The following is a 14,834-nucleotide window of genomic DNA, read 5'->3' as shown; positions in this document are numbered from 1 at the left end:
AGTGTTTTACTTACCTTTGTCTAGGAAATGTCCCAGTGTGATATCTAGGCATGTAGGAGTAGAAAAAGTAACCTAAAAAGTAATCACAAAGTAATCCAAAAGGAAGTACAACTGTTTTTAAGCATTGTACCTACCTGTAACAAAGTCAAATTCATTCAGCTTGCATATTCTTATCAACCTGTCTGAAATTACAATGTTACCTACCATTACTAAGTACTGCTTGTTTCTAAAAATAAAATAAAATTAAAGAAGTGTTTTTATACAAACAATTGGTTGATTCTTTGAGTGTGTGCTATAATTTCTTGCCTGAGTGTGTACAATAAATACTCACCACGCAGCTAAATTGGTTAGGATCCCGACGACAAAAAGAACTACCATGGGGGGGGGGGGGCGAGCGTTAAGCGTTGCAGCTGCGCGCCTGTGGAACAGTCTCCCATTAGAGTTGAGACAGACACAGGATTTGTTGCTGTTTCGCAAGCAAGTTAAGACCTGGCTTTTTCCCAGAGCGTAATCTGCTGTTTTGCCCAGCCGCAGCTGAGTTTATTTTTTTGCTGTGTCTTAGCGCCAGGATGCCCGTAGGGTTACAGTGCGCTCTACAAATGAAAAATACATACATACATACATACCACTACCCTCTGATAAAGCGTTACTGCCCGCCCACACTACCACAAATAGAGAGTAAGGTATTATCTACTTTTACCTATGTAATCCTTTGGAGATTCACTGGACTCTATCTACACTATACCTTACTTTGGTATAGTATATACAGAGCAAGCTTCCTACACTCATAATTCTCATTGCTACCTACCTTGAGTAGTAATTACACAAACTACTAATTTAACAGTTGTATCTCATTCATCTGATGCTGGTTAAAACATCTGCAAATCCAACTTGTCTGGGTTGTTTTAGGTGTATATATTCACTTTTGAGTGCTATGTCTAGATACGATAAAGGGAAACTAAGAGGCATCTAATGCTGGCTTAATGACCTGTTGTGTGAAGCACATAAAAAATGTAGGACTACAATTTTGCATTGACCTTGGGGCACAGAATGATGTAATCAATAGTGCTCCCCAAAACATGGGATCTCCTGTCATAGAATTTAAACCCACATTTTATGTTCAGAAATGGTTTGAAAATGGGAGGAGAAGTGCTGATGAATGAAACTGCATGGCTCGGAGACAAATGGCTTATGATTCCACTTAGAAGCGTATTTGGGACATTCTGTGATTGAAAACATATCCCACATTGTAAATGTATTTTAATGTGAATAACTAATATATTAAACCTCAAATAAACATGTATCTATTGGTTGCATTAAATAAAATTATAAGCTGTAACTGGTCAGTGAAATACCAAACATACAAACAAGCATTTGCAATGCAATAGGTCTCGCATTTATAAGATTTTGAGCTATTGGCATTGTAAAATTACAATGCCTTTTATTTATGTTTTGGTTTTAAAACAAATAAAAGGCATTGTCATTTACAATGTCAGTAGCATAAACTCGCAGCAGTGTGCGGCGTGCAGCAGTGTGCGGCGTGCAGCAGTGTGTGGCATGCAGCAGTGTTTCGTGTAACAGTGTGAGGCATGCAGCAGTGTGTGGCGTGCAGCGGCGTGCAGCAGTGTGCGGCAGTGTGTGGCGTGCAGCAGTGTGTGGCGTGCAGCAGTGTTTCATGTAGCAGTGTGCGGCGTGCAGCTGTGTGCGGCGTGCAGCTGTGCGGCGTGCAGCAGTGTGCGGCGTGCAGCAGTGTGCAGCAGTGTGGCGTGCAGCAGTGTGGCGTGCAGCAGTGTGTGGCGTGCAGCAGTGTGTGGCGTGCAGCAGTGTGTGGCGTGCAGCAGTGTGCGGCGTGCAGCAGTGTGCAGCCAACAGTCAGCCCACAAGAACGAGCTGGAACTGAAGACGTTATTCCACGAGCGTGGAACAGTGGCGAGCGATAATAACTTTACTTCCTGTTGGAGCGAACATTGCTGTCTGAATAACGTGAAACAACTTACACGTCGTCGACATCAGCTCAGCAGATAAAACCTGTGGGCAGACTTACCGGAGCGACTGCCTGAAGGCAAACATTATGCCAGCGGCGCCGGCGGCCATGAGGGCCTGGGGCAACAATGCACTCTTTTGGCATCATTGTATATAGCGCTTCACACCCCTTTGTGGGGTTCCGAAGCGCATTTCAGACGGCCAGCAGCATGCTTTACCGCGTGAAAGTGTGTGGTTCACAGTGTTGTATTGTTGTGATTCTATGTAGGAGGTGTTTTGATGTCGTGAGTGACCAGAGAGGCGCTGTTATCTTTTCTTGAAATGCAGCACCCCGCAGTGTAATGATGGTGTGAGGAGGTGTGAGAGACAGGCACGCAAATTATAATTATAATAAGGGCTCAAACATATAGGAAGTTACATAGCGCCAGCCAAGGCAGAGGGCACGAGGATACTATGTGCGTCTATACTAACAAGCGCGCACTGAAGTTGACGAGGAGGGAGGGGGGAGTGGGGGCGGGCACAGTGGTGCGGCCGCAATTGTAAAAGGCAGGGAGAGGGTGAGATTGAGAAAGGGAAAGATAGGGATCAAAGGAAACAATAACAAGCAGGAAGGGGGTGGCAAATGGTGTGCACTTTGATGTCCTCAGTGGCCGCGCGGCTCGAGACCCGTTTCGAGACAGCAAGCACATCGATGTGCGCTGCTCACTTCTCACTAATGGAGAAGTTACAGCATGATATCATGCCAGGTGAGCGTTGTGGGGGAAGGGGAATCCTTTAAAGAGTCATTTTCTTTCTGGATTTCCCTTCTCTTTTTGAAACGCAAGAGCAGCAACATTGTGGTAGTGTCACCAGGGCTTTAAGTGGACGCTTTTTCAATATTATATGTAACAAGCCATAGTTGCAGCTTATTTATCTTATGCAACTAATAGCGATTGACAAAGCCTATAGTCCTGACTTGTTGTAGGCATGATGTTACTTGTTGTATCACATATCAGGATGCAATGACAGAAACAGCACACTATGCTAAACACAGATTTTTAGCGGAAGTGTTTTAAAGCCACGCCCTTAATTACATCGGACACGCCCCTTTGAGAGACCCCACAGTTTTTTCATCCCACTTAAAGCCCTTGCGTGAGAACATAAATGTTACAATGCAATTAAAAATATCACAGCATTCAGGACTGAAGTGAATGCCCAAAGAGTATTTGACCGTCAATCCAGGCTTAGTTGGCCGTTCTTTTACCCCCTTTCCTACTGTACTACTATTGCACATGTGCAGAAGACACATGCCTGGAGGTGTGATGTCGCCCACGGTGCTCTTTGACTCCGCAGAGCTTATCTTTTCCCGGGCTTCAGTTCTGACAGGAGGAAGGCCCTCTGCGAGTCTATGTCCCGGGGGGGGGGGGGGGGGGGGCTGCAAGCAGGCCTAGGCTGCTGTCTAACGCAAGGCTGTGGAGCATTTCCCAGAGCGGATAAATCAAAAGCAGAAACCATGGAGCTGTGACAAAAATCTGCATTACGTTATGGCAACTGGTTGGGTGTTTCTTTTACTCCGGCTGGGGGGGGTTAAAGATTTTACTCGACGTACTTTTGAAAAACGTCCAGTGGACAGCATCAAAGTGAGAGAAACACGTTAAAAAGAACAATGGCTCCGCGAGCGAGACGGATGGGGTGAGGGAGAGGGTGGGGGGTTTTATCGATGTCTAATCCTTTTGAATGCCTCTTTAAGAGTCAGCGTTTTTTTCCAAACGGGTAGATATCAGGTACAGTGCAGTCCTCAGTGTAGAAACTAACCCAGACAAAAGACAGACAAAACACTTCGAGGCCCTTGGCACTGTGTTTGTAATATTTGATCTAAACATTTTAATCTAAAGCATTTCTGTTCTTCTCGCATCAGACGGTTCTTCTCAGTCACATGTCCTGTGGGCTGGGGATGGAACCAGCATAGACAAGAAATGCTGAACTCCTTTGCAAAGGTTCTCGACTGCTGATACTCACAATTAAAAGGTGTTCGAGACATTTGGACAGATCTGCCTGAGCTTCCGATCTCTTTTCAGGCAGAAGGTCTGGACACGTATAGCAAGTATTATTAACGAGGCATCGGCAATGCAAATAGGGCTCGCCTTGATGACACACTGGCTTTGTAAATGTTTTTTGCAGACGCTGCACAACAAAAGTTGTTCCCTTCTCAACGGAACAGAATAATAAAAACAAGGGTGTGGCAGAAAGAAATGGAAGAGGTGGAGGGGCGTTGTCAACATCAGAGCTCCGACTGGATTTAAAGTGATAAATTGAAAAAATGGCAAAGCAGAGTTCCGAGCGGAGCACTGGAAAGGCAGACATCTGTGCTGTGAAGAGCTTGTGACATGGCTTTGCCATTATTTCAATTTACTGCTTTAAACCCAGTCGGAGCTCTGATGGGGGTTGGAGGCTGAGGAGGGACGCAGTCAACACAGATAAGGGAAGGGGAAGTAAACAGACGCAGCTCCAACTGGATTTAAAGTGGTAAATTAAAATAATGGCAAAGGCAATTTCCGAGCGGAGCACTGGAAAGGCAGAACATCTGTGTTGTGAAGAGCTCGTGACTCGGCTGTGCCATTACGTGAGGAGCAGTTAAACAAGAGTGAACAGAGGGAAATGTAATCGCGATCGCGATCACATCAAGGCCGTGCGGCCCGCGAAAGTGAAAGCAAACGAGTGCTTTCAGGCCTCCAAATGGTGCGCGCGCCCGGCCGACGCACATGCACTGTATCTGGAGGCCTGAAAAGCCACTGTTTGCACTTCCAAAACTCGCTTACTATAAGTCTCGCCAGTGCAGCGCTAAAGCGCTGTCTCAGGCGAGACCTAAAACATTGGTATGTTTTGCTCTTTCTAGGCACGTCTCTGACTCCGCCCACTGACCCAATCCTCTGGTTATTCCCTGCCACACGTGCTCTCCTGGACAGCCTCTTGTGTGGGGATCAAGGGCTAAGACTCACCTTGTACTCCTGGGCAGCTTCGCGAATGGGCCGCGCCCAGTGAGTCTTGTGGTCTTTGGACTCTCGACAGATGACGCAGATGGGCTCCTGGTCATCCTCACAGAACAGTTTCAGCTTCTCCTCGTGTTCGCTGCACAGTTTCGCTTCTTGGGGCGCCGTCGCCGTGGTCTGTGTCTGAAGCTGTTTTAACTGTTCGGCCATGTTTGCCAGCTGCTTGTTAGGGAGGAGGGTTTTATTCGAAAAAGTTCCTCTACACTGGGGACACGGGAAGTGTGTCTGCAGCCCCTTCCAGGAGGCAGAGATACAGGACAGACAGAAGACATGTCCACACTCCACGGACACGGGGTCTGTGAAGTAATCCAGACATATGGAGCACGTAGCCTCCTCCTTCCGGCGCTGGAGCTGGTTCGCTGAAGCCATGATCCTGCCGAGGACGATGTGGTAAGCTGCGTAATATCTGGTATCCCTTGACCATATCCCGTGCTCTTCGGCAGTCTTCGGAGCGCTGCTCCATTGGCCAGCTCGGACGGCTGCTCTCGGCCCCGCCCCCTCGAGGAGAAGCGAACCTCGGCCCTGCCTCGGCTTGGTCTGACAGAGCCACCCGCGCTCCGAACAGAGCTGCTGTTTACAAAATACATTCTGTTTCAATCTATGTAGCGCCCGTCAGCCAAGGTCTGTGGAAAACGCTGAACGGCCGGGGTTGTTTACCTTGCCATCAGCAGTGTTTACGGGCCATGCCAACCTCGGGGAAGAGTAACACATGTAGATGATCAGATGTAAAATAAACGGGGCACGAGAAAAATATGAGACGGCTTTAATACAATTTTTATGGAATAGAAAGACATGAGATGGATGGCTGTCTGTCTCCCTTCCTGCAAATTGCTATTTCCATTACGATTCACTCTCTCTGTTTATTTCTGTCTGTCTCTCTTCGTGCAAAAGTGATTTGCGAGTATGGCATCCTGTTGAATCGTGTATCCCCTGACTCAGCCCGAGCAGTGATCAGCTGCTTCTGTCTGAACCTGCCCGGGCTGAGTTTCGTTTCCGAAAAGTGCTGAGGAGCAGGGGATACCCGATACCAGATATTACACAACACCGGCACTTCTGGCAAGTGTGAGAAGGCAAATGTGACAACGCACTGGTGGACAGTGTGAACCTATGACACATCGGCTCGTTAAATGTAAGGATGCTCTTTAAATGTGAGGGTGACCTTTAAATTTGAGGGTGACCTTTAAATGTGACGATGGTCTTTAAATGTCTTTAAATGTGAGGATGGTCTTTAAATGTGAGGATGGTCTTTAAATGTGACAATGCTCTTTAAATGTGAGGATGGTCTTTAAATGTCTTTAAATGTGAGGATGGTCTTTAAATATGGGGATGGTTTTTAAATGTGAGGATGGTCTTTAAATATGACAAAGCGCTTTAAACGTGAGGATGGTCTTAGAATGTGAGGCTTGTCTTTAAATGTGATGATGGTCTTAGAATGTGAGGCTGGTGTTTAAACGTGAGGATGGTCTTAGAATGTGAGGCTGGTGTTTAAATGTGAGGATGGTCTTTAAATGTGACGATGTGGGGATGGTCTTTAAATGTGAGGATGGTCTTTAAATGTGACATTGCTCTTTAAATGTGAGGATGGTCTTTAAATGTGAGGATGGTCTTTAAATGTGAGGATGTTCTTGAAATGTGACAATGGTCTTTAAATGTGAGAATGGTCTTTAAATGTGACGATGTGACAATGGTCTTTAAATGTTAGGATGGTCTTTAAATGTGATGATGGTCTTTAAATGTGAGGATGGTCTTTAAAATGTGAGAGTGATCATTAAATGTGAGGATGCTCTTTAAATGTGATGATGGTCTTTAAATATGAGGATGGTCTTTAAAATGTGAGAGTGATCATTAAATGTGAGGATGCTCTTTAAATGTGATGATGGTTTTTAAATTTGAGGGTGACCTTTAAATGTGACGATGGTCTTTAAATGTCTTTAAATGTGAGGATGGTCTGTAAATGTGACAATGCTCTTTAAATGTGAGTATGGTCTTTAAATGTGAGGATGGTCTTTAAATATGGGGATGGTTTTTAAATGTGAGGATGGTCTTTAAATATGACAAAGCGCTTTAAACGTGAGGATGGTCTTAGAATGTGAGGCTGGTGTTTAAACGTGAGGATGGTCTTAGATGTGAGGCTGGTGTTTAAATGTGAGGATGGTCTTTAAATGTGACGATGTGGGGATGGTCTTTAAATGTGAGGATGGTCTTTAAATGTGACATTGCTCTTTAAATGTGAGGATGGTCTTTAAATGTGAGGATGTTCTTGAAATGTGACAATGTGAGGATGGTCTTTAAATGTGAGAATGGTCTTTAAATGTGACGATGTGACGATGGTCTTTAAATGTGAGAGAGAGCATTAAATGTGAGGATGCTCTTTAAATGTGATGATGGTCTTTAAATATGAGGATGGTCTTTAAAATGTGAGTGTGATCATTAAATGTGAGGATGCTCTTTAAATGTGATGATGGTTTTTAAATGTGAGGATGGGCTTTAAATGTGATGATGGTCTTTAAATATGAGGATGGTCTTTAAATGTGATGATGGTCTTTAAATGTGAGGATGGTCTTTAAATATGGGGATGTTTTTTAAATGTGAGGATGGTCTTTAAATATGACAACGTGCTTTAAATGTGAGCTTGGTCTTAGAATGTGAGGCTGGTCTTTAAATGTGATGATGGTCTTAGAATGTGACGATGGTCTTTAAATGTGAGGATGGTCTTTAAATGTGACGATGTGGGGATGGTCTTTAAATGTGAGGATGGTCTTTAAATGTGACATTGCTCTTTAAATGTGAGGATGGTCTTTAAATGTGAGGATGGTCTTTAAATGTGAGAATGGTCTTTAAATGTGACGATGTGACGATGGTCTTTAAATGTGAGGATGGTCTTTAAATGTGATGATGGTCTTTAAATGTGAGGATGGTCTTTAAAATGTGAGAGTGATCATTAAATGTGAGGATGCTCTTTAAATGTGATGATGGTTTTTAAATGTGATGATGGTTTTTAAATGTGAGGATGGTCTTTAAATGTGATGATGGTCTTTAAATATGAGGATGGTCTTTAAATGTGATGATGGTCTTTAAATGTGAGGATGTTCGTTAAATGTAAGGATGCTCTTTAAATGTGAGGCTGACCTTTAAATTTGAGGATGGTCTTTAAATGTGACGATGGTCTTTAAATGTCTTTAAATGTGAGGATGGTCTTTAAATGTGACGATGGTCTTTAAATGTGACAATGCTCTTTAAATGTGGCGATGGTCTTTAAATGTCTTTAAATGTGAGGATGGTCTTTAAATGTGAGGATGGTCTTTAAATGTGAGGATGGTCTTTAAATGTCTTTAAATGTGAGGATGGTCTTTAAATGTGAGGATGTTCGTTAAATGTAAGGATACTCTTTAAATGTGAGGGTGACCTTTTAATTTGAGGATGGTCTTTAAATGTGACGATGGTCTTTAAATGTCTTTAAATGTGAGGATGGTCTTTAAATGTGAGGATGGTCTTTAAATGTGACAATGCTCTTTAAATGTGACGATGGTCTTTAAATGTCTTTAAATGTGAGGATGGTCTTTAAATGTGAGGATGGTCTTTAAATGTGAGGATGGTCTTTAAATGTCTTTAAATGTGAGGATGGTCTTTAAATGTGAGGATGGTCTTTAAATATGGGAATGGTATTTAAATGTGAGGATGGTCTTTAAATATGACAACGCGCTTTAAATGTGAGGATGGTCTTAGAATGTGAGGCTGGTCTTTAAATGTGATGATGGTCTTAGAATGTGAGGCTGGTCTTGAAATGTGAGGATGGTCTTGAAATGTGAGGATGGTCTTGAAATGTGACGATGGTCTTTAAATGTGAGGATGGTCTTTAAATGTGACGATGTGAGGATGGTCTTTAAATGTGAGGATGGTCTTTAAATGTGACAATGCTCTTTAAATGTGAGGATGGTCTTTAAATGTGAGGATGGTCTTTAAATGTGAGGATGGTCTTTAAATGTGAGGATGGTCTTGAAATGTGACGATGTGACGATGGTCTTTAAATGTAAGGATAGTCTTTAAATGTGACGATGGTCTTTAAATGTGAGGATGGTCTTTAAATGTGATGATGGTCTTTAAATGTGAGGATGGTCTTTAAATGTGAGAGTGATCATTAAATGTGAGGATGGTCTTTAAATGTGATGATGGTTTTTAAATGTGAGGATGGTCTTTAAATGTGATGATGGTCTTTAAATATGAGGATGGTCTTTAAATGTGATGATGGTCTTTAAATGTGAGGATGTTCTTTAAATGTGAGGATGGTCTTTAATTGTGAGAGTGATCATTAAATGTGAGGATGCTCTTAAATGTGATGATGGTTTTTAAATGTGAGGATGGTCTTTAAATGTCTTTAAATGTGAGGATGGTCTTTAAATGTGAGGATGGTATTTAAATGTGAGGATGGTCTTTAAATTTGACGATGGTATTTAAATGTGAGGATGGTCTTTAAATATGACAACGCGCTTTAAATGTGAGGATGGTCTTAGAATGTGAGGCTGGTCTTTAAATGTGATGATGGTCTTAGAATGTGAGGCTGGTCTTTAAATGTGATGATGGTCTTGAAATGTGATGATGGTCTTTAAATGTGAGGATGATCTTTAAATGTGACGATGTGAGGATGGTCTTTAAATGTGAGGATGGTCTTTAAATGTGACAATGCTCTTTAAATGTGAGGATGTCTTTAAATGTGAGGATGGTCTTTAAATGTGAGGATGGTCTTGAAATGTGACGATGTGACGATGGTCTTCAAATGTGAGGATGGTCTTTAAATGTGACGATGGTCTTTAAATGTCTTTAAATGTGAGGATGGTCTTTAAATGTGAGGATGGTCTTTAAATGTGAGGATGGTCTTTAAATTTGACGATGGTATTTAAATGTGAGGATGGTCTTTAAATATGACAACGCGCTTTAAATGTGAGGATGGTCTTAGAATGTGAGGCTGGTCTTTAAATGTGATGATGGTCTTAGAATGTGAGGCTGGTTTTTAAATGTGATGATGGTCTTGAAATGTGATGATGGTCTTTAAATGTGAGGATGATCTTTAAATGTGACGATGTGAGGATGGTCTTTAAATGTGAGCATGGTCTTTAAATGTGACAATGCTCTTTAAATGTGAGGATGGTCTTTAAATGTGAGGATGGTCTTTAAATGTGAGGATGGTCTTGAAATGTGACGATGTGACGATGGTCTTCAAATGTGAGGATGGTCTTTAAATGTGACGATGGTCTTTAAATGTGATGATGGTCTTTAAATGTGAGGATGTTCTTTAAATGTGAGGATGGTCTTTAAATGTGAGAGTGATCATTAAATGTGAGGATGCTCTTTAAATGTGATGATGGTTTTTAAATGTGAGGATGGTTTTTAAATGTGAGGATGGTCTTTAAATGTGATGATGGTTTTTAAATATGAGGATGGTCTTTAAATGTGATGATGGTCTTTAAATGTGAGGATGGTCTTTAAATGTGATGAAGGTCTTTAAATGTGAGGATGGCTTTAAATGTGATGATAGTCTTTAAATGTGAGGATGATCTTTAAATGTGATGATGGTTGTTAGAAATGGGATTTCTGGTGGGCTAGGGCTTGCGCCAAAGCCAGGCAGAAACCACCACTCTAAGTCAGGGCTGGGGAGTTACACGCCAAAGATAACCCCAGCTCACCCCCTTGGTAGCTTGGCACGAGCAGTCAGGCTTATCCCGGAGGCAATGTGTAAAGCGTTTGCGCGCGCACCCAGCAACAACACCCAAGGCCCACCACAAAAGAAACTCCACACAAGGTTATATATAAAAATAGCCTTTGTATTATACCAAAACACATTAGATAATATTCACACAATTTACACTGTGCCAACTGGCACTGGGCGGAATTTACAGGGGACTATTTACACAAGACAGGGCCACATGGACCACTGTCAGAATCATCACCAATCACCAAATTGTAAATGTAGAAATGTAGAACAAATAATAAATGTAGCGCACAACCAGTAACCACTGGTAAAAGGTAAGTACACCCTACGCAATCCTAAACACCTTAGGCATATATCACGCAGGGAACCATGAACACACCAGCATAACCTATACTAGGAAAACAGTCTCCTACGCATGGACACAGTTAGGAATAAAAATAAGCATACAGGCAATGCACATAGCGCAAAAGTACACATGCAAAAATAACCATGTACCCTAGGTGAGGGCACAACACAGGAAAACTGTCCCCAGGCCAACTTGGCCTCTCAGGGGCTCAAATGCCCTTTGTCCAAAATATCAGGGCACAATCAGAGGGCTTCTCACGGGTCCTCGGGCTGCCTCAGCAGCGAAAGCACCTGCGCACAGGAGCACAACCTAAACGTTGCAGCTGCCCACTAATTGCTGGGCAGCTGTGAAGAATGAGTCTGGGCACCAGCGTGCCCGCTAAGCCCCCACTGAGGCTTTAGAAACTATATGCCCCCAGAGGAAATTATCGCGGGCACCACTGTGCCACCGAAGCCCCTCTGGGACTTTGAGACAAAAAGTGCCCCCTTGTTGCAGCTGCCCGCATCTGCGGCGCAGCTCTGAAACTGACTTGGGCACCACTGTGCCTCACCAACCTGTGGCACCGGCAGGGCTACTGGGAATAAAATCACCCCGACGTTGCAGCTGCCCACTGACAAGCGGGGCAGCTGGGAGCACTGGCAATGTGCCCCGAGGCATGCACCGACCCAGGGTGTGTGAGTCCCACTGGGGGGACTCTTCAGCCAAAAGAAGAACTGTCTCCAACCGTTGGAGCGGCCCGCTCTCCTGCGGGGCCGCTCGGTAACTGGGCTGTCTTACCCTGCCACCCGGGACTCGCCTCAAACCACGGGAGCCCCGGACACGTGGCTACTGCAGGGGGGGGGAAGCACCGGCAAGGCGCTGTTAGATTCCGGGTTCTCTGGTTGGCACAGGTAGGTACTTGTGACAAGCAGGGAACATTTCCTCTAGTCAGGATAAGGGGGTACACTCCTCAAATAACCCCTGCTCACCCTCTAGGTAGCTTGGCGCGAGCAGACAAGGCTTATCTCAGGGCGTTATAGGTTAAGCATTTGTGAACACATACAGTAACCAAGTGACAACACTACAAATGGACACCACACAGGTTTTATATTAAAAATAAGGATTCTTTATATAGAGTTATCACAAGACCATTAAACGATAAAAATACACAATACGATTACTTTAGTTGGTAGATGTTTGCTTAGTTCTCTTAAGTGCGACACTTTAAGTCAATGTACCTTAGATGCGACACGCAGGGCAACGAAAGTGTTGCAACGATGTGATGCGATGTAGTTCTTGGTGCACAAGAAATAAAGACGGGATCTTCCAGATGCGTTACGCTTCTCCGATGTTGCGAGAAGGCTCGACTCGATGCGTCAGCTACAGCGGCGTTAGCTTTCACGAGATGTGACGACAGCAGCCTTGGCAGCGGCCCTCTTCTCCGACGTTGCGAGATGCTTCCGCTCGATGCGATGCTGCAGCGGCGACACCCCTTTTGCGAGATGCGACGACAGCGGCTCCGACGGCGGCACGCTTCTCGGTGAATGCGAGGCGCTTTTAATGATGCGGTGCAATGCGACAACTACGATGGCTGCGATGGCGACACGCTTCTTTGGCGTTGCAAGACACTTCCAGATGATGCGAGACGCTTCCGCTCGATGCGATGCTGCAGCGGCGACACCCTTTGCGAGATGCGACTACAGCGGCTCCGATGGCGGCACGCTTCTCCTCCTTGAGTCGTGCTTCCAGCTCCTTTCGACACGCAGTCCTTCAGGAGGCCCAACAACAGCAGCAGGCACTCCCAAAGAACTCTGGAGAGCTGGAGGGTGAAGTCCACTGGTCCTGGGACTTCGTTCAGGGAAAAGCTCAGCACAAGCCCTTGGAGATCTTCTTAAAGCACAAGTTGAAGCAAAGTCTTTGTAGTCTTTTCTCCTCTCCTTTCAGCAGCAAGGCAACCACTGCAGGCCAATCCCCCAGGTCAGGGACAGTACTCCTCCTTACAGCTTTTCCAGTTCCTTCTCCTTAGGCAGAGGTTCTTCTTGTTAAGCAGGATCTAATTTCTTGGGAGCAGGGTCCCAATACTTATACCCTTAATTCCTTTGTTCCTCTGGGGTAGAGGGGACTTTGCCCAGTCCAAACCAGTTCTTGAGCACTCTGTTGACATGACTCTGCCTTTCTATTCAGGGTGCAGGGCAGAGACATCAGCCGCTCCACAGGAGGTGGAGCCAGCATTGTGGTGGCAGAGCACAGCCCTATTTAGAGTCCAGGTGTACTCCTCCCACCCATCTGGCTGCCAATCTCTCTATTCACCACCAGGCTACCTAGCCCTGCCCCTCTGGGTTTCCCCAGCCCTGCACTCACACAACCAGACAGGCAGATACACATCCTAGCAGAGGCGGGCTGAAATGGTCAGGCAAGCAAATACCAACTTTCTAAAAGTGGTATTTGCAAACACAGAATATTAAAATAAACTTTACTAAAAGATGTATTTTATTATTCTGAGTTCAGGCATACTAAACTCGAATTTCTACCATGTTCCCTGGGTCTGTTAGGATCATAGAATGTAACAATTCTGACAGCCCATTCTGGCCTATGAGAACAGGTAGCCTTGCAATAGTGAAAAACGAAAATGGCTGTAATCCACTATTAGGACATGCCACACACATCAGGGCTTGTCCTACCTTATGCTTACAAGGTACCCAGGGCATGGGTCCCTCAGAGGCCTACCAGGGCTGCAGCTCTTATTGGGCCACCCTGGGACAGCCATACCATCTGACAGCACCAGATCACTACTGTAGTCTGGGTAAGGTGGTGCTTGCACCCCCTTACAGGGATACAGGTACCCTGTATCCCACCTAATTACAACACATAAACTCTCATAGGTCACCCCTACAGCAGGCCTTGGTAATCCTACAAGGCAGGTGTGAGAAGTTGGCCTGGCATATGCTGTCTCCTAGTTATAGGGCACACCTTGCACCAGTCCAATTCGACTCTTATTGATGATAGGTTTAAGACAACCTTTAAAGAAAGCTATCCTAGTGGTAGCTGTGGAGAGCAGCCTTCAGGCTAAGTCTTGAAGGAGTGTTAAGTTGATTGTTTTACCATAGATAACCTCTTCAATGACCAAATGAAAGAGTAGCCCACACAGGTATATATATAAAATATATGTATTTATTCTAGACAGAATCCCACAAGTCTCTTTATGAATCTAGAGGCAAAGTTACAATTCAAACAAGCATTGATAGATACAATAAATAGCACTGGAATCACAGGGCCCCAGGGGGGGGACCAAACCATGTATTAAAAAAGTGGTATAAGAACCACGACAATTCTACAGACAATGCCTAGGGCATTTAGGATCGCTGGCCCCTTAAGAATCCACCCCAGGTTATGAGGAAGGGGATCTCTATTATAGCCTATGGAGAATGTTGTGGTTTGATTTAAACAGATTAAAGACACTTCTAGCAGGAGTTCAAAGTTAAGGGCTTAGAGTTAAGCCTTTGAGGAGCCCACTACCACGAGAGTACCGAGGTACCACTGTTACCTGCCCCAGGGAAGCCGGGTGCATAGGTTGTTTTCGATGTCGGGTCGCGGGCTGATTTTCTATGGGAAAATGTACAAAACTGCTGCTAGCCAAAAGCATTGATGATGCCGTGAAGAATGAAGTTGTAGATCTTGAAGAGACGAACCTGAAAGCAGAGGGGACAGAGTCTGGGGCACGGCACAGTGACCAGGGAGCTCAAAGGAAAGAGCCCTTCAATGTCGGGTGCTTCAAGTGGAAAGAGGTGTA

At 44.5% G+C, this 14,834-nt stretch overlaps 1 protein-coding gene and 1 long non-coding RNA gene across 2 annotated transcripts in view; one reads left to right on the top strand and one right to left on the bottom strand.

The window, feature by feature from the left end:
• The window catches only part of LOC146869501 (FACT complex subunit SPT16-like), a 384,361-nt gene extending 378,616 nt beyond the window's left edge, over positions 1–5,745 (bottom strand). Inside the window, exon 1 of the mRNA XM_085601124.1 lies at positions 4,962–5,745. Coding sequence (XP_085457250.1) covers positions 4,962–5,381 — 420 coding nt within the window. The 5' untranslated portion in view covers positions 5,382–5,745. The remainder of the gene's footprint in view (positions 1–4,961) is intronic.
• LOC146869500 (uncharacterized) overlaps positions 5,275–14,834 on the top strand; it is a 106,351-nt gene continuing 96,791 nt past the window's right edge. The window contains exon 1 of the long non-coding RNA XR_014960587.1: positions 5,275–5,402. This is a non-coding gene — a long non-coding RNA (uncharacterized LOC146869500). The remainder of the gene's footprint in view (positions 5,403–14,834) is intronic.

The sequence above is a fragment of the Triturus cristatus genome, chromosome 1_1, assembly GCF_964204655.1.
Source record: "Triturus cristatus chromosome 1_1, aTriCri1.1, whole genome shotgun sequence".
In the NCBI taxonomy this organism is placed as follows: domain Eukaryota; kingdom Metazoa; phylum Chordata; class Amphibia; order Caudata; family Salamandridae; genus Triturus; species Triturus cristatus.
Note: the sequence above shows the minus strand (reverse complement) of the source record. Positions and strands in the feature narration are given on the sequence as shown.